The following is a 19,275-nucleotide window of genomic DNA, read 5'->3' as shown; positions in this document are numbered from 1 at the left end:
AGACTTAAAACGTTAGCTTGCTGTTGGTCCATGGATGCTACCTGACCCACTATGATCGCCAACAATTTTTGTTTTCAGTACAGATTCCAATGTTTGCAGTAATTTGCTCCTTATCTCTTTACTACTGAGCTCCTCAAAGATGGAACTAGCTTGCTGCTTGGTTACTAGTTTGCTGCCTGCTTCACTAAAGGAATCTAGAGAAGTAGTTCTGTAATTGACCACTTTAATTTTTCCCATTTGTTGCTGGAAACGTGGTGCCCTAATCGGTCTGGAGGCCAATGGACAATGAGAAACTAAAGTTCAGCAATACCACTGTGGGGACAGCAAGGTGGCTCTGGGTTAGCACTACTGCCTCACAGCAGCACGGACCTGGGTTCAATTCCAGCCTCTGGCGACTGTCTGTGTGGAGTTTGCACATTCTCCCCATGTCTGTGTGGGTTTCCTCTGAGTGCTTCAGTTTCTTCCCACAATCCAAAAGATGTGCAAGTCAGGTGAACTGGCCATGCTAAATTGCCCATAGTGTGAGGTACATTAGTCGGGGTAAATATATGGTAAGGAACTGGGTCTGGGTGGGTTACTGTTCAGAGGGTCAGTGTGGACTTGTGGGCTGAAGGGCCTGTTTCCATACTGAAGGGAATCTAATATCTTTTGCACATTTGGTGAACCCTAAATTTAGACTTTTGGCTGAGAACTGAGGACTACGCCAACAAAAAAAAAAGACTGTTCAATTGAAACAGTGTTTACATGAACCTCTTTGTGATGTGTGTTGGAAAATATTGAGCAGTTCCCACAACTGGTGCAAACATCATGGGCCAATTAACATTCATGTTCACCTTATATTTTCAATGTTTCAATGATCTATTCAGGCAGATGTCTCATATCTGGCTGATCAAAAAATCATACACTGATTGCACACAATTGTCTATTGATATGAAAGCCAATATTAAATTTACAATTGGTTAAAATTTAGAACTGTCCATTAACTGTTGTAAACCTTGTGTTATGAACTAAAGGAAGTGCTGAGGATGCAGCAAATCATGTATATTAAATTCTTGTGAAGATTTTTCAGACTTTTTTAATATTGGGTACTTTATTTGTACAACCAAATTTGCTTATTTACCAAAACTCTGGTTTAGTTTTGACCCATGAAGAAGGTATTTGTGTACAACTTGTTGTTTCTCTTTATTTATTTGAATTTTAAAAAGGAACCAAGACATGTTTTTTTACTAAATGCATATTGTTCAATTCATAGCTGCTGAAAAATGACTTCTTCCCTATAAAATAGGCAAATACCTTTTGTGCATTAGGTTGACAGACAAATAATATTTTAATATTTTCTTTTCTTTTACAGTTTTTTGCACAACAATAGATTATCACAGATTTTACCAAGAACATTCAGTCAGTTACAGTCCATGAAAAGACTGTAAGTAGTAGAAACTAATTTTGTTTATGGGGATGTGGGAAAGGGAGAGATTATAATTAATGGAGCAATATGGTGCAAGCAAGCTTTATAATTAATCAGTGCTCATCGCTTGCATCAAGGTGTACAATGCTAGTCTAGTTATAGCGTCATAGAGATGTACAACATGGAAACAGACCCTTAGGTCCAACCAGATATCCTAACCTAATCTCTTCCCATTTTCCAGCACTTGTCCCTATCCTTCCCATTCTTATAACAATGCAACAGCATATAAAACAGGAATTCCTGCTCCTACAATTTGCGGAAATCACCTCCAACACCTAAAATGCCTTGAAAAAGGAACAGCTCTTACAGCCACAATTTTTTCCAATCCAGTTACTTTAATATTGAAGATGGAACTGGACCATTGAAGGTGTTCACGTTAATCACATGTGCACTGTATTAAATCAAAAGGTACCAAGGCAGATTTTCCTGTGCCTGCTTTTAGTTATGTTGAACTTTTTGAGATTCAGGACATTGTGGAAATCCTAATCTTTGGCAGTGCACATTTATAACAGTGGTCCCGCAGTTGTTTTGTGGATTACATCGGAGTGAGTGAAATATCAGATGGGTATCTCTACGATTCTGGGGACTTTTAGATTATTACAGTGTGGAAACAGGCCCTTCAGCCCAACAAGTCCACACCGACCCGCCACCCACTCAGACCCATTCCCCTACATTTACCCCTTCACCAAACACTATGGGCAATTTAGCATGGCCAATTCACCAAACCTGCACATTTTTGGATTGTGGGAGGAAACCGGAGCACCCGGAGGAAACCCACGCAGACACTGGGAGAATGTGCAAACTCCACACCTGAGTCGGGAACTGAACCTGGGTCTCTGGCGCTGTGAGGCAGCAGTGCTAACCACTGTGCTACTGTGCCGCTTCCATCATAGTTTCCTGTAGTTGTTGCATCCTGGCATCCAGAATCGGGAAAAGCTGCCCCAGTGTATTTGCCCGGTAATTGTAAATAAAGCAGTTGGTTTGCACATACCTTGTTGAGTCATATTGGTGGAGTTTTCCCAAATACTGGGGTTTATATTAAAGATAAAAACTCAAAGGATTGAGATATTGGAAAACAGTTCCAGTTCTGAAGAAGGATCATCGAGTCATACAGCACCAAAATAGACCCTTTGGTCCAACCAGTCCATGCCACCCATCATCCCAACTAAACTAGTTCCATCTGCCTGCACTTGGCCCATATCCCTTTAAACACTTCCTATTCATGTATTTAAGTTTTAAACATTGTAACCGTACCCGCATCCACCCCTTCCTCTGGAAGGTCATTCCACACAAGAACCATTCTCTGTGTAACAAAAAAATTCCCCCATGTCTTTCTTTAAATCTTCCTCCTCTCACCTTAAAAACTTCTAAGGTGAGAGGAGAAAAAATGTGGCTTCACAGCACCAGGGACCCGGGTTCAATTCCACCCCCGAGCAGCTGTCTGTGTAGTCTTGCACATTCTCCTTGGGTTTCGTCCAGATACTCTGGTTTCCTCCCACAGCCCAAAGATGTACCAGTTAGGTGGTTTGGGCATTCTGATTTGCCTATGGCGTCCAGGGATGTGCGGGCTAACTGGATTACGGAAATACAAGATTAGAGGGAAGGTGTGTCGGGGGATGGGATGCTCTTCGGAGGGTTGGTGTGGACTCGAATCACTTGCCCTGCTTCTACAGTGTAGTGATTCTATGATATGTCCCCTAGTCTTGAAATCCCCCCACCCTAGGGAAAAGACACCTGACATTCACCTTATCTATACCCCTCATTATTTTATAAACCTTTAAAAAATCACCTCTCAAACTCCTATGCTCCAATTAAAACAATCTCAGCCTGTCAAGCCTCTCCTTTATAACTCAAATCATCCATTCCCAGCAACATTCTGGTAAATCTCTTCTGAACCCTCTCCAGCTTAATAATAACCTTCCTATAACGGAGACCAGAACTGTACACAGTACTCCAGAAGAGGCCTCACCAACATCCTGTACAAACTCAACATAATGTCCCAACTCGTGTATTCAAAGGTCTGAGCAATGAAGGCAAGTGTATGAAACTGGACTCTGCTTTCTGTCCACAGATGCTACCAGACCTGCTGAATCTCTCCAGCAATTTCAGGATTTGTGTCGATTCTAATTTAGCTGAGACATGAATGTTTTTCTAAAAAGTACATTCCAAATTGTTTGTTACAATATTACTTTCATGTTGAAGGTATAAAAACATCTAGTAATGAAGTAAAATTGTCTTTTATCACATCATGTGTATGTCTTTGTTCAGCTTAGGAACAATAATTTTCATTGACTCATGCCTTTATAAACTAGTCTTTTAAGTTTTTCATACAAAGCAATGGGTTTAAAATAACAGTTTGTCTTCACTTGAAGATACTTCTTTTTAATAGGAGATTGGATTCCAATAGCCTGAATTGTAACTGCGATCTAATGTGGTTGGCGGAGATGTTGCAGCAGTATGCAGAATCTGGTAACACACAAGCAGCAGCGACCTGTGAGTATCCCAAAAGGCTGCAGGGAAGGTCCGTTGCCACAGTTACTCCTGAGGAATTTAACTGTGGTGAGTTTCACCTTGGTCAAGCTTTGCTCTATAGTTATTAAATTATTGATCACCAGTTTATGATCAACTTTCCATTTTGAATCCTATGTTTTGTTTTGTATACCTTGTAATACTTAGAAGTGTTGCAACCAAATTTCCGCATCTAATGACCTTTTTGCTAATAAGCTGATGGTCTGATAGTTTATAGTCACCACATAGTAACTCTGACTTTGTTAGCTTTAAAGCAGTTTGATAGATACTTGTTCAACTCGCATTGGTGTGCCATCTTTGCTTCAGGAACACTCAAAGACACTTCAGAGACAGGCATAAGGAAAATTGATATTGAGTCAGGAAGGGCAAGGTGAGGAGCAGTGATTAAAGGTTTGGTGAAAAAGAATGGTTTTGAGACAGTTATTGAAAAAAATAAGAGACACATTTAGGTTTGCAATGTGACATTTTCAAGGACTTGAGTCTTCAGTAGGTGCGTTAAGAGAAGGAGACAAAAGACTAGGGTGAAAAATGAGGGAAGTTTGAGAATGAATTATATGTCTCAGTTTGAGCTAGTGGATCCTTAAGTATCTTATTTTATGAACTTGTTACAACTAAGCAGCTCATCATCTTCCTGGCTGCTTCTCCGTACCATGAGGTGTGCAAGAGAAGTACCTGGGGATGTTTTCTTCTGTGTCAAAGGACCTTTTTACATGCAAGGCATTGTTAGATTCCTTCTGGATTCTGCCTCCTATCCTCTTCTCTAACGTATTGACCACTGGCATGTCCTACAATAATGCAGACAAGATGCCCGATCACTGGTGCTGAGAATCATAAGCATCGATCACATTCCACCATTCTTTGACTTAAACCATTTATTCTGCCATAGGTTGCACCATTTCCCAATTTTTTATTTGCTGTGCTAATGACACAGAGCTTGGTTGACCATTTTCAATGTGTTCCTCATCATAAAATGTCTTGCTCATAGTCAATAGTTTCTCCAAATCTTAGGCTGCTTTGGCTTCAGAGTCATTGAGACATAAAGCACGGAAACATTCTCTTCAGTCCAACTTGTCCATGACATCCAGATATCCTATATAAATCTAGTCCTATTTGCCAGCACTTGGCCCATATCCCCCCTAAACTCTTCTTATTCATATACCCATCCAGATGCCTTTTAGATGCTATAATTGTGCCAGCCTCTACCATTTCCTCTAGCAGCTCATTTCATACACGCACCACCCTCTGCATGAAAAGGTTGCCCCTTAGGTCCCTGTTATATCTCTCCACTCTCACTCTGAACCTATGCGGCAGGACAGTGGCTCAGTGGTTAGTACTGCTTTCTCGCAGCGCCAGGGACCCAGCTTTGATTCCAGCCTTGGGTGTTTGCCAGTGTGGAGTTAGCACATTCTTCCCATATCTGCGTGAGTTTCCTCTGGGTGCTCCAGTTTCGTCCCATGATCCCATAGTGTGTTGGTTAGGTAAATTGGCCATGCTAAATTGTCCCATAATGTTCAGGGATATGTGGGTTAGGTGCATTAGTGAGGGGTAAATGGGTCTGGGTGGGTTACTCTTCAAACGGTCGATGTGGACTTGTTGAGTCAAAGGGCCTGTTTTCACACTATAGGATTCTATTCTATTTTATGCCTTCTAGTTCTGGACTTCCCCACCCCAGGGAAATCCTTGCCTTGTCTTTTTTTAAAAAGTAAATCTGGGAAAGGTTGGTTATTGTAGCATTGTTAACTGATGAAGCTGTGACGCTTGAATATTTTAACAGTGCTGTGATTTTATCCTGGCCCACGGATACACTGTGGCTTGAAATATATAAGTTTTGCTTTATGTTTGCTGTTGGCTTTTAATAACCAATTTTTTTTCATCCAGTTGTGTAATGTAGATGATGAATTCTGATCAGACAGTCACCGATGTTGGATTATGTAGGAATACATATAATGTGATTTTAGTCCTGTTGATTTTGGCAACAATTTTAAAATAAATGTTCAATTTGTGTAGAGAAGCCACGAATAACGACCCAGCCACAGGATGCAGATGTAACATCTGGGAACACTGTGTACTTTACCTGCAGGGCTGAGGGTAATCCAAAACCTGAAATAATATGGTTGCGGAACAAGTAAGTAGACGTACAACTCTTATTGAATGAAATGTAAAGGTTTAGGTTTATTTTTAATGGTTTTCAAATAGCTCAGTCATAAGCCCACTCACATACACCGTGCTTGCATCCCAAGTTTCAGAGATTGACTTGGCACAGCTGTCTAAATGCTTGCCCCGTTATTTTATGAAGCCTGGCAAAGCAGTACGAGTCAATGTACTTTTGTGAGATACGACTGATATTTCAGTGAAAATAGCTGCCACTTACAATAGGGACAATTACTTGGAAAAACTGTCCATTTTTGCTAAGTGTGATAACCATGTAATCCTTATCGCCGAAATGGTATCAGGGGAAAATAGGTTATTTGCGTAGAAAATATTGAGGTAGTTAATAGTTGATTGAGCATGTGGTGTCAACCACTGCCAAGGTGTGGTTGGACAGATAGTTGTCAGTATCCCCTGTTCTGAGTCCACAAGACCTACTTTGTTTAAAGTGGTAGAGGAAGCCCCTGAGGTAGACTAGACTAATGGGAAGAGACTCTTGTTCTAAGCAAAATGTAATTTATTACATGACCGCAATCAAGTCCACATTGCATGAATAAGACAGACATTGTTATCTAGACAATGAGGAGACCTAGACGGTCTGTCTTCCATAATATCCTGAGCTGTTCTACCTTTTCCCAACCAAGTCCTTATGACATAATCAGAATGAATGAGGCTTAAAGGAGTCTTCAGTAAAAAAACAATGTAGCCTGATTGCTCCTTTCTCAGTCCAAAATGGATAAGCATGCACTTGCTTGAACTCCATTTGCCACAGTTTTGCCGATTCACTTAATCTATCGATAGTCCTTTGTAATTTTATGCCATCATCTACACTGACTACAATGTTGCCCATATTTCTGGCATCAACACACTTCGATGTATGACTTTCTATGCCATTTTCAAAATCTTTAATAAATAATGTGAATAATTGTACCCCTAACAAAGACCCATGTGGGACATCGCTGGTCACATCCTGCCAGTTTGAGTACCTACTTATTATTCATACTTCCTGTTGCCTGTCACTGAACCAATGTCTCACTCATGGCAGTAATCTGCCCTTAATTCCATGGGTTTCTACCTTGATTATAGACCCTAGGCTACAAATTCCCCAGGCTAACTGGTCTGTACTTCCCTGGTTTTTCTCTTTTCTCCTTCTTAAAAAGTGGAATGACGCACAATTTTTCCAATCCAGAGGAATGACTCCTAAATCTAGGAAATTCTGAAAGGTTATATTTCGGACATCTACAATGTGCTCCTCAGACTCATTTAAGACCTTTGAAGAAAAGCTATTAGGCCCCAGGGGTTTGTCACTCTGTAATTCCATTTATTTCCTCATTACTGTTTTTACTTCCATTAATTATATTCAGTTCCCATTTCCAATCCACTTTTAATTTCCTCGGAATTTCCAGCAAGCTATCCTCCTTTTCCATTGTGCTTACTGAGACAAAGTAATTATTCAACACATCTGCCATTTCCCCACAGTCATTGACAATGCCCTCACTTTCAGTCAGATGCTTCTGACCACCCTCTTTCCATTTATGTAACTATAACATTTTTTAATTGATTTTGATGTCCTTGACAAGTTTCCCTTCATAATCCATTTTAGTAGCTCTTATGAGCTGAATTTTGACTTTTTGCTGATCATTGTATCTTTCCCATTCAGGATCTGTGCTGTTTCTTGCATTTTTGTAAACCCTATCTTTTAGTTTTATGCTGTCTCTTATTTCTTTAACGGCCTGTGGCTGATTTTAATCTGTGAATTGGAGTTCTCCCTTCTTTGGGGTACAAGCTGGTTTTGTATTGTGTTAAATGTTGCTTTAAACATCCCCCACTGTTCCTCAGTTGTTTTACCCATGAATAGATTTTCCGGTTTACTGTGGACAGTCTCTGTCTGATTCTATTAAAGTCGACCTAAGCTAAATCTTAAACTCTAGCAGCCGATTCATGTTTTGTGATTTCAAATGCTGCATTGAACTTGGTCATGTTATGATCACTTTGTGAGGGTAGCTATTTGACCTCCTGTTACTTTCTGTCCTACTTCTGTACATCTTTTTGGAAGTGACCTATTATGTTATAATGCTGCAATCTTTTTTAATAGCTAGGCACTGCTTATGCATACAAGGCTTTTTTTTCCATAACGTTGATGTTGACTCATAATAACTACTGTGTGACTTTCTGTTTGTGATGGTTTGTCACATGTGTCTTCAGTGATTTAATCGCATATAAACTGAATGGTTTCTGTGGAACTCCTGTGAGGGAGTTGATCTTCTCCTGCCAGGGTTCTCTGTGGCCCTTTCTGATCTCTCGCCATGACATACCACAAACAGCTGCAGGCTATTTGCACAAGTTTCTCTTCAGGCTCATAAATCTGTAACTGAAATTTCTTCTAGATTTACATTCATTCTGTACAAGTAAATCAAAATTCAATCTGTACTGTTGTGTACTGTATCTGATGTCAACTGTGCTTTGATCAGAAACTCAACTGGACTCACTGCATAAACTCTGGTTACAAGAGCAGGTTGGAAGCTAGGAATACTGCATTGAATAACTCACCACCTGGCTCCCAAAGCCTGTCCACCATCTGCAAGACACAAGTTAGATGTGTGATAGAATACTCAGCACTTGCCTGAATGAGTGCAGCTCCAACAACACTCAAAAGCTTGACACCATCCAAGACAAAGCAGCCCACTTGATTGGCACTACTCCCACCTGTATCCACCACTGACACTCAGTAGCAGCAGTGTGTAGTATCTACAAGATGCACTGAGAAATTCACCAAATATCCTCAGACAGCACCTTCCAAACCAAAACCACTTCCATCTAGAAGAACAAAGAAAGTAGGTATATGGGAACACCACCACCTTCAAGTTTCCATCCAAGCCACTCACCATCCCGACTTGGAAATATATCACACTTCCTTCACTGTCGCTGGGTCAACCAATGGCAGGTGGACTGCAGCGGTTCAAGAAGGCAGCTCACCACACCTCAAGGGTAACTAGGGATGCACACTATATGCTGGCCTGGCCAGTGATGCCCATATCCAACAAATTAATTTTTTTTTTAAGAAATCTACAGGACCTACCTGATCAAAAGTGGTGGCAGAAAACTAGGTAATTTCACAAAAAGAGACTCTTTTCTCAAACAATATGCACTTTCTTTGTGTGTTAGCAATTAGATACAAGAAGACATTTTTCCTCAAACTTTGTGACAGAGATGGTAAGTCTGTCTTCATTGAGATCCAGACCTGATTCGCCCTTACTCTCCTAAGACTTTGCAAGATCATTAGATTGGTTCTTCTGCATTAATCCATTCATTGCCATTACCTGATACAAGATTAATAAGTCTTTGCAATGCACTTTATTTTAAAGGAAATGCAGTTTTATCTGCAGTTCAAGTGCAGGAAATTAAATCTGTGTCAACTTTGCCCAGTTGAGAGCACTTTTATGTCAGAGAGTGCAGTCATTGAGTTCAATTCTGAAATAGATTTCAGCACACAGGCTCACCCAACAGTTCAGTTTAGCACTGAGAACTTCAACATCTCAAAGATTGCTGCCTCTTAACTATCAGTTGATCACCGAGACCCTACCATCTGCTTTTTTAGGTGTTTGTTAGCGATCCCTCAGCAATTTTCAAAGTGCAAGCTTTCTTAGCACTTTGCCCAACTTTCTCAACCAATAGAAAAGGTATAAACTGGCACCCGTGAATCACGGTAAACCATTTTTTTCCAACATCCACCTCTTGACTCTCTACGTATTTGTTTTCCTTTGTATTGTTCCGAATCACACCTAGATAACAGACTGATGATCCCATAAATACTTTCCATGGAATACAAAAATTATACCAAACAAGATAATCTTCAGACTAGTTGAGATTATTAGATGTCAGTGCAAGATTCAAATGCTTGTGTGAAGCTACAATTTCACAGTATATTCCAAAGAAAATAATGCTCTTGAAATATTTCATTTTGATTTGGAAAAGTCATGGATTTTGTTTTACCAAAGGTGCAGAAATCCTGTGTGTTTTGTTCTGTGGCAAATGGAAACCAAGAAGCTGATTTCCTCACTTTGCACATGGACGTTTTTTTGCATGAATAGAAAAACACAAACAAATGAAATATGGTATAATTTTATGTATGTGACCATTATCCAGCTTTTTAATCACCTTGCATTTATTTTAATTCTGCCTTATCTACTTCATCCATTAATTCTGTAATATTTATTACATGTTTGAGGTAATTTCAAAATACACCAACGATTAAGGTGGCACAGTGGCTCAGCAGTTTGCACTGCTGCCTCACAGTGCCAGGGACCTGGGTTCGATTCCAGCCTCAGGCAACTGTCTGTATGGCATTTGCACATTCGCCCTGTGGCTGCTTGGGTTTCCTCCCACAATCCAAAGATGTGCAGGTCAGGTGAATTGGCCAATGCTAAATTAATTGCCCATAGTGTTCAGGGATGTGTAGGTTTGGGGTAAATATAGGATTTGGGTGGCTTACTGTTTGGAGGGTTGGTGGGGATGTTTTGGGCTGTAGGGCCTGTTTCCACACTGTAGGGAATCTGTGATTGTATTAATCCTAAATTTTTGAATATGGATCAAAATGCCTACCAAGCAGTGCTTTTAATTCCTTACAATTTATCTACAGAGAAATGTCACTAATTCAAAGGTATGGAAAATATTTGAGTAAGTTGTTTCCCTTTGATAGTCGATGTTGAAATATAATTGCTGAATTTATTTATTGTAGATAACTTAATTAACATTGAATTGTTATCAGTCAGTGCACTTAGTGTAGAAGTAGCTACAACTGGCAAGGACCTGGTTTTGATTCCAGTCTCGGGTGACTGTCTGTCTGTGTGGAGTTTGCACATTCTCCCAATGTCTGCTTGGGTTTCCTCTGGGTGCTCCATTTTCGTACCACCTTCCAAAGATGTACAGGTTAAGTGAATTGGCCATGCTAAATTGCTCATAGTGTTCAGGGATGTGTAGGTTAGGTGTAGGGATTCTATGATAACATCAACACATCTTAATTTTTATTAACCCTAAAGATAATTAAATTAGTGGGATTTAAAGAATTCTAATTACTTTTAGATTGTAGTTGTTTGGTGATGGATGCTTTTGTTTCTTTGTAGTAATGCTTTAGATATGAAATACAACCCACGCTTAAACCTACTGGATGATGGCACTTTAATGATCAAGAATACTCAGGAGGATGACCAAGGAGTCTATCAATGCATGGCCAAAAATGTAGCAGGAGAAGTGAAAACTCCTGAAGTTATTCTTCGGTACTTTGAGATACCAGGTGAGCTCTTTCTACTTTACGATAGCTATGTGTGAACATATGGGTGGGTGGCACTGAGTGGAGGTGACAGAAGGTGAATGAAAACCTACATTGGTGCTCCTTACAGAAATAATAGATATAAGTACATTACTGCAAAGATAAGACTGTTTTCATGCAATACTGTCTCTTTACTTTCAGACAAGAAATCAAAAATTTGCAACATGCTACTGGAGATATAGTGTTAGTTTTACTTCCAGTGGTAGGTGAACTTTTCAGAACAAGATTTAGTGGGCCTTATCAAACTGAAAGGAGATTGAATGAGGTGAATTATTTTATAAGAATGCCAGCTGAAAAGGAATTTCACAAAGTGTGTCATGTTAATATGCTCAAAAGTTATTTTGATAGGGAAGGAAAGCAAAAGGAGAAGGTTTTATTGGTTATAGCACAGAGTGAAGATCCAAGTTCAGATGAGTCTGAATTGGACATTCCTCAAATTGTACACTGAGGAAATTGTAAAAAATTTGAATTAATTATTGCGTAACCTTCCAGAGGAGAATTGAAATGACCTAAAAGAGTTATGACATTTCCATCGGAGATATGTGAGAATAAGCTGAGAAGTACTAATCTGATTATGCGTGATGTATGTATAGTTAATACTGTTCTATTTAAGCAATTAGCATATAGACATAGACCTAACCCTCTAAAGTGGCTCAGGTTCAAAAGGGGTTGAACGCATGCTGAAAGATAATACAATCAAAGTTGAGTTGAATGGAGCTTACTTATAGTAATGTGGTAAAACCACGTAATACCCAATGATTATGTGTTGGGTCAATGAAGTTATAAAATCTGATTCATACCCACTCCACATTTAGAAGACTGTAATGAGAAGGTGGGACAAGCAACTTATATTTCAAAATTAGACTTACACAGAAGACACTTGCAGGTTCCTTTATCCGAAAGATCAAAGGAAATTTTGGCTTCTCTGATTCTGAATAGACAGCCACTTGGTATGAAAAATGCACAAAGCTACATTTCAAAGATTAACCATTGAGGTCATTTCGGGATTACCCGATTGTATGGTGTATTTTCATGATCTGGTGATTTTTACTCACAAATGGAAAGAACATTTGGAGCATACAGAGGAATTGCTCAAAGGACTTCGGGAGGTGGGCTTGGTAAAAAAACCTGGCTATGAGTGAGTTTACAAAAGCCCAAGTCACATTCGTCGGCCATTTCATTAGACGTGGACAAATGGCCCCAGGAGATGAGAAAGCAAAAGTTATTGTGGTGTTTCCCATACCATCTACAAAGAGAGAAGAACTAACTGATCTTTATTGGAAGTTCGTACTGAATTTTAGCAGTGTGTTTTCTCCCCTGACTGAGTTGTTGAAGAAGTGCAGAAAATTTCAATGGACGGCGGACTGTCAGAAGGTACTTGACAGCCTGAAAGCTGTATTCACTACTACCCAAGTGTTAGCTACAGACAATTATACAAAGTCATTCAAGGTGGCTATCAATATGAGTGGTGTGGATGTCAGTGCGATTCTCTTGCAAGAAGATGACGAGAAGTTAGAAAGACCTATTATGTATTTTTTGACTAATCATCAAGAGACATATTTTATGGTTGAGAAGGAATTCTTGACCTTGGTTGACTGAGAGGGGATCTGATTGAGACATATAAGATTATTAAAGGATTGGACACTCTGGAGGCAGAAAACATGTTACCGCTGATGGGTGAGTGCCGAACCAGAGGACACAGCTTAAAAGTACGGGGTAGACCATTTAGGACAGAGATGAGAAGAAACTTCTTCACCCAGAGAGTGGTGGTTGTGTGGAATGTTCTTCCCCAGAGGGCAGTGGAGGCCCAGTCTCTGGATTCATTTAAGAAAGAGTTGGATAGAGCTCTCAAAGATAGTGGAATCAAGGGTTATGGAGATAAGGCAGGAACAGAATACTGATTAAGGATGATCAGCCATGATCATATTGAATGGTGGTGCAGGCTCGAAGGGCAGAATGGCCTACTCCTGTATCTATTGTCTATTGTCTATTGACATTTTAACATTTGTATTGCCAGTAATATGCCTGAGACAATTGAATATACTGATTGTAATCCTTTAAAATTTTTGGAAAAAAATTAAGGATAAAAATTCCAGACTGTGTAGATGGAGCTTATTATTGCAGCCATTCAATTTAACAATTATACATGTGGCAGGATGAGGCAACGTAATTGCTGATGCATTGTCACGACTTTGATGAGGAGGCGGTTGGTGGCAGGAGAAAAATGGACTGAAATGGCATTTAGTAGCGAATGTTTGCATGCTTAGAGTCCATGTAATGTATATGTATTGTAGTGTACTTCTTACATTAGGCTGAAGCTTTTTAAAACTAGAACCATCTTTGTATTTTGATGGTTCTTTCTTTTTTTTAAGGAGTGAGGCATGACAATACTATGGCTTTAAGAGATGTATTTTGTCCTGTTTTCTTTTATGAAGAAAGGTTAAGACGCAGGTGATTAGTGGTCTGCTCAAAGCCAATAAAGTAAACAGCTTATGATGCCTTGGGTTCGTTTTTAAAGTTGCAACAATAAAAGCATCCTGAATGAGTGGGGTCAAGCTCCCACAGAGCCGAGACTTTTAGTTTTAGCTTTCAGCAGTTGTTGGGGTCTTGAAGCTGGATATGAAAGCTCTTATTCCTCTCTCTCTGTTACAACTAGAACCTGGGGTTCTCTTCCTACTGCTAGAATTGCATGTGAGGCAATCTATTTTACTGAATTTGCCTTTACCAAGTGTGTGTTTTTGGGATGTTAATACTTTTTAATACTTTTTTTATTTTGTCTGTTTTCTAACTGTAGTTCAAAAAGAGTATGTCTTGTTTTAAGTCCAGTAGTTCGACCAATTGAATTGCATCCAGAATGCAATGCTTAGCACATAGCCTAGACCTTAACTTTTTGTTATTTTAAAGGTATCTTCTCAATATATTTTGAGGGAGTTTGGTCTGGTCCATAGTATTAGTATTGGTGCCATCTGAAATGTATCTGTAAGGAGTCATATGTGATTACAAAACTTTGAAGTGTAGACGTCGTTTAGAAGCTTTGTAAATCTCTGCATTTTGGCATTTTCAGCTCATTTGCTCTCAATGAAGTTCTGTATTGAATTGACCTCAGCAATTTATGTGGAGTTTAACCTCTGAGACAAAAGTCTTCCGTTTCCCATTCTTTGAATGTCATTCCATTTCTGCTTAAGTTCTGCATTTCGGACCCGCAGCATTTGTAGTTTCTCATTTGTACGAATTTCACAACATAAAATGGTGATACAGTGTGTCTTTTGACCGCCTTTGTGACACTTCAGCTTCGTGGGTGCCTTATAAATGCAAGTATCATCCTCTATTAATTCCTCTTATTAGCTAGCATTGCCATTGCAATCTGATGAAAAGACTTCAAATATACTCAATAATACACTCATAGGGAGATGACGGCCTAGTGGGCTATTAATTCAATGACCCAAGTAGTGTTCTGGGGCACTGGGCTCGAATCCCACCATGGTAGATGGGGGAAATTGAATTCATTAAAAATCTGGAATTAAGTGTCTACAGATACCTATGAATCCATTGTCAATTGTAGGACAAACCCATCTGGTTCACGAATGTCCTTTAGGGAAAGAAACTGGCATCCTTATCTGATCTGGACTATGTATGACTCCAGACCCACACCAATGTAGTTGACACTTTATTGCCCTCTGGCAATTAGCGATGGACAATAAATGCTGGCCTAGCCAGTGATAACCGCATCCCGTGAATAAATTTACAAAAAAAAGATATGATGTTGGAAAGGTCGATTGGACCAACATATTTGAAAGTACGTGCAAATTCAGACCATCGGATATCCTGACAGACACACAACTTCTGTGACACCAAACTGTTTATTTAGACTCTGATAAACAACGTAGGCATGCAGTTACAAAGCTTTTTGGCACAACTGTTTGCTCCGTTCCAGAGCATAGTTGGCTGATGGTTCATTTGTTTTAGAGTGATGGAGCTTATAAACAATTGGATGTTTGTACATCACAGGAAGGTTAGTGAGACTGAGTGCTTAACTCTGGGAGATTTATCATAGAAGGCTGTTGGTCCAATGAGGGAGAAAATAATGTCCTCCATGAGGGAGGAAGTATTAGCCCAAGAGATGGAGCCAAAGACAGCAAGGCATTCGACCCGAAGCAGAGAGGTATTAATTAGGTTGGCAGGTAATTAATTGGCATGATAATATTTTTTTCTCTAAGCTAGAGCAGTAGTGGGTGATGTAAGCAGAGGTGATTGGTAAATGTCTGTATCTAAACTTATTTTTGTTTGTAGCTATATCAAGTCTTATGAGTTGTGCTGTACATGCCTGGCAATAAATTTCCTTTACCTGAAATGTATAAACAGCATCGTTATTCTTAGTTTTTAAAACTTTGCTGCTGGGCTTCTGGCCAGGATTTCAGTATGAGTATCAGTGTATGACGTCGTGGGATTTTGTACTCATTGCGATGTTACCACTCATAACATCAGATGCAGGTGATTGACATGCATTTCCTTCATTTGGATATGGAACATTTGGACATTCCTGAGAAAAGACTCCAAGAGAAGATTTTGAAAGAAAACATGATATTAATCAGCTTGCTCTCTCAGAGAAAAAGGAAATGGAGTCATTAACCAAGAAATGTTTTGTTGTGATTTGACTTGATTTTATGTGTACTGAGGTACAATGAAAAGTGTTGTCTTAACATGCTTTATAGGCGGATCAGGGTAACAGAACAGTGTGCAGACTACACTGTTGAGAATGTGCAGGGAGGTCAACATTGACATTAGGAGGCCCATTCAAGAGTCTGAATACAGCAGGGAAGAAGTTGTTCTTGGAGCAGTTCGTACATGTGCTCAAACTTTTATATCTTCTGCCTGGCGGAAGAGAGTATAACTGAGGTGGGAGGGCTCTTTGATTATGATGGTTGCTTTTCCGGTGCAGTGGGAAGTAAAGATAAAGTCCGTGGATGGAAGACTGGTTTGCATGATGGAAAGGGCTATGTTCACAACTCTCTGTAGTTTGTTTCAGTCTTGGGAAGAACAGCTGCCACACCAAGCTGTGACGTATCTAGATAGGATGCTTTTTATGGTGCATCTGTGCAAATTGATAAGAGTCTTTAAGACCATGCTGAATTTCCTGAGCCTCTTGAGGAAGTAGAGATGTTGTGCTTTCTTAGTCGTAGTCTCAACCTGGGTAGACCAGGACAGATTGGTGATCATCACTCCCAGCAACTTGATGCTCTCGACCATTTCTGCCTCAGCACCATCGATACAAAAAGGGTATTCCCTCCACTCTGCTTCCTAAAGTCAATAACTAGCTCCTTTGTTTTGTTGATGTTAATGAAAAGATTGCTGTGTTTATACCATGCCCTTAAGCACTCAGTCTCTTTCCTATATTCTGCCTCATCATTGTTTGAGGACCGACCTCCAATGCTGGTGTCATCAGCAAACTTGTAAATGGACAGGTGTGGAATTTGACCATGCAGTTATGTTTGCATAAGGAGTATAGTAGGAGGCTGAGTATGCAGCTTTGTAGGGCACCAGTGTTGAGGATTATCATAGAGGGCATGTTGTCGGCTATCCTTATTATCCTTACTGACTGCAATCATTTGGTCAGAAGGTTGAGAATTCAGTTACAGAATGGGGAGCAGAGACTTAGGTCCCAGAGTTTGGAGATGTGTTGTTTTGGAATTAAGTGTAGAAGGCAGAGCTGTAGTCAATAAATAGGAGCCTGATGTGGATATCATTGTCGTCCAGATGTTCCAGGGATGAGTGCAGGGCCAGAGTCATGGTGAGGCTCTACTCTAATATGGGGATGTAGTGATGCACATGCGGTGAAATCTTTTACCTGTTAATGTCCATAAATTTGATACGTTAACAATCGGGCATCCTCGTCTTCTACACATTTGATTCTAAAATCCATATTCCCTTCAATTGGGACGGCACTGGGGTTGACATTGTACAATTCTGGGGCTGTTAATTTTTTTTTAGGAGATTGTATGATATTATACATGCTGACATTCTGTTTTTGAATATCAGTTACTCAAAGTAAATTGTGGTGTGTGATATGCAAATTTCCATTAGTTGCAGATGCTATGATCCCCGTAGAAACTGATAGCTTTTCTTTTAAAAAAGAAAGGAAGTCCTATCCAGCCAATGGAAAAAGATCCAGTGAATAAGATTTCACTATTTAAAACCTTTACTGTAACACATGAACTAAAATCAATATAATTTTAAAATTAATTAATAAGGATGGGCACGTTACAGTAAAAAGTAAATTTCTCTTTAATTTGTTGTGACAACAAAAATACATGGTTATAAGCATGCTATTGTCACCTCCTGCACAAATGTATGACCCCATGCAATTTCAGAACTTTTCCCAATTGGCCTCTGCTATGTAGTATCTTCCATTTGCCATGTGACCGTTTGACCTTTTGAATCATATTCACCAGCAGCTATAATCTATCTAAAGCCCTTGGTTGTGATTCACACCAACACCATGTTTACGCTATTCACGACAGTCCCAATAGCACATAATTGTAGTTGAAGGGAATTTCTCAAAATGGAGAAAGGTGACCAACGGTGTTCCACAGGGGTCAGTGCTGGGGCTACTGTTGTTTGCAATTTACATAAATAATCTGGAAAAGGACACTGTTGGTATGATCAGCAAGTTTGCAGATGACACGAAGATTGGTGGAGTAGCAGAAAGCATAAGGGACTGTCAGAGAATACGGAGGATATAGAGAGACTGGAGAGTTGGGCGGAAAAGTGGCAGATGGGTTTCAATCCAGACAAATGTGAGGTGATGCATTTAGGCAAGACTAATTCTAGAGCGAATTATATAACGAATGGAAGAGCCTTTTTGAAAAATTGATGGGCAGAGAGATCTGGGAGTGCAGGTCCATTATACCCTGAAGGTTGCTGCACAGGTGGATAGAGTGGTCAAGAAGGCGTATAGTCTGCTTGCCTTCATTGAACAGGGTATTGCATATAGGAGCTGGCAAGTCATGTTAAAATTGTACAAGACATTGGTTCGGCCGCATTTAGAATTCTGTGTACAGTTCTGGTCACCACATTACCAAAAGGATGTGGATGCTTTGGAGAGGGTGCAGAGAAGGTTTACAAGGATGTTGCCTGGTATGGAAGGTGCTAGCTATGAAGAGAGGTTGAGTAGGTTAGGTTTACTTTCATTAGAAAAAAGGAGATTAAGGGGGACCTGATTGAGGTTTACAAGATCATGAAGGGTATAGAGAAGGTGGATAGAGGCAAGCTTTTTCCCAGGGTGAAGGATTCAATAACAGGAGGTCATGCTTTCAAGGTGAGATGTGGAAAGTTTAAGGGGGATACACATGGCAAGTACTTCATACAGAGGGTGGTGGGCATTTGGAATGCATTTCCAGCAGTGGTGGTAGAGGCTGTCATGGTAGATTCATTTAAGATGTGTCTGGACAGATGCATGAGTAGGTGGGGAGCAGAGGGATACAGATGCTTAAGAATTGACCGACAGGTTTAGACAGTACATTTGGATCGGCTCAGACTTGGAGGGCCGAAGGGCCTGGTCCTGGGCTGTAAATTTTCTTTGTTCTCTTTCCAGACTCCCATCCTGACCTCTTTATATGGTCCATTGAGCTCTGGCAGCACTGAAGTTTCAACATTTGGTTTGTCCAATATGCAACACCTTAAGCTTCCGGTTGTCAGAATTCTGAACTTGCCAACTATAATAACAGATACGTTAACATAGCCCCTGCGGATGTGTTCTAAAACGGCTAAAGAGAAAATTGCTTTATTACCCAACTTGTTTCCTCTA

At 39.9% G+C, this 19,275-nt stretch overlaps 1 protein-coding gene across 5 annotated transcripts in view; it reads left to right on the top strand.

The window, feature by feature from the left end:
- Window positions 1-19,275, top strand: part of pxdn (peroxidasin) — a 257,223-nt gene that overhangs the window by 169,079 nt on the left and 68,869 nt on the right. For 3 of the 5 annotated variants that reach the window (XM_072561006.1, XM_072561005.1, XM_072561009.1), the window contains 4 exons: window positions 1,352-1,423; window positions 3,855-4,024; window positions 6,002-6,119; window positions 11,266-11,435. In XM_072561006.1, coding sequence (XP_072417107.1) covers window positions 1,352-1,423; window positions 3,855-4,024; window positions 6,002-6,119; window positions 11,266-11,435 — 530 coding nt within the window. The remainder of the gene's footprint in view (window positions 1-1,351; window positions 1,424-3,854; window positions 4,025-6,001; window positions 6,120-11,265; window positions 11,436-19,275) is intronic. The other 2 variants (XM_072561008.1, XM_072561007.1) reach the window with 1 other exon arrangement.

The sequence above is a fragment of the Chiloscyllium punctatum genome, chromosome 3 (genome assembly GCF_047496795.1).
Source record: "Chiloscyllium punctatum isolate Juve2018m chromosome 3, sChiPun1.3, whole genome shotgun sequence".
Taxonomy (NCBI): domain Eukaryota; kingdom Metazoa; phylum Chordata; class Chondrichthyes; order Orectolobiformes; family Hemiscylliidae; genus Chiloscyllium; species Chiloscyllium punctatum.
The sequence above is the reverse complement of the archived record's forward strand: the minus strand, read 5'-3'. Positions and strand labels throughout refer to the sequence as shown.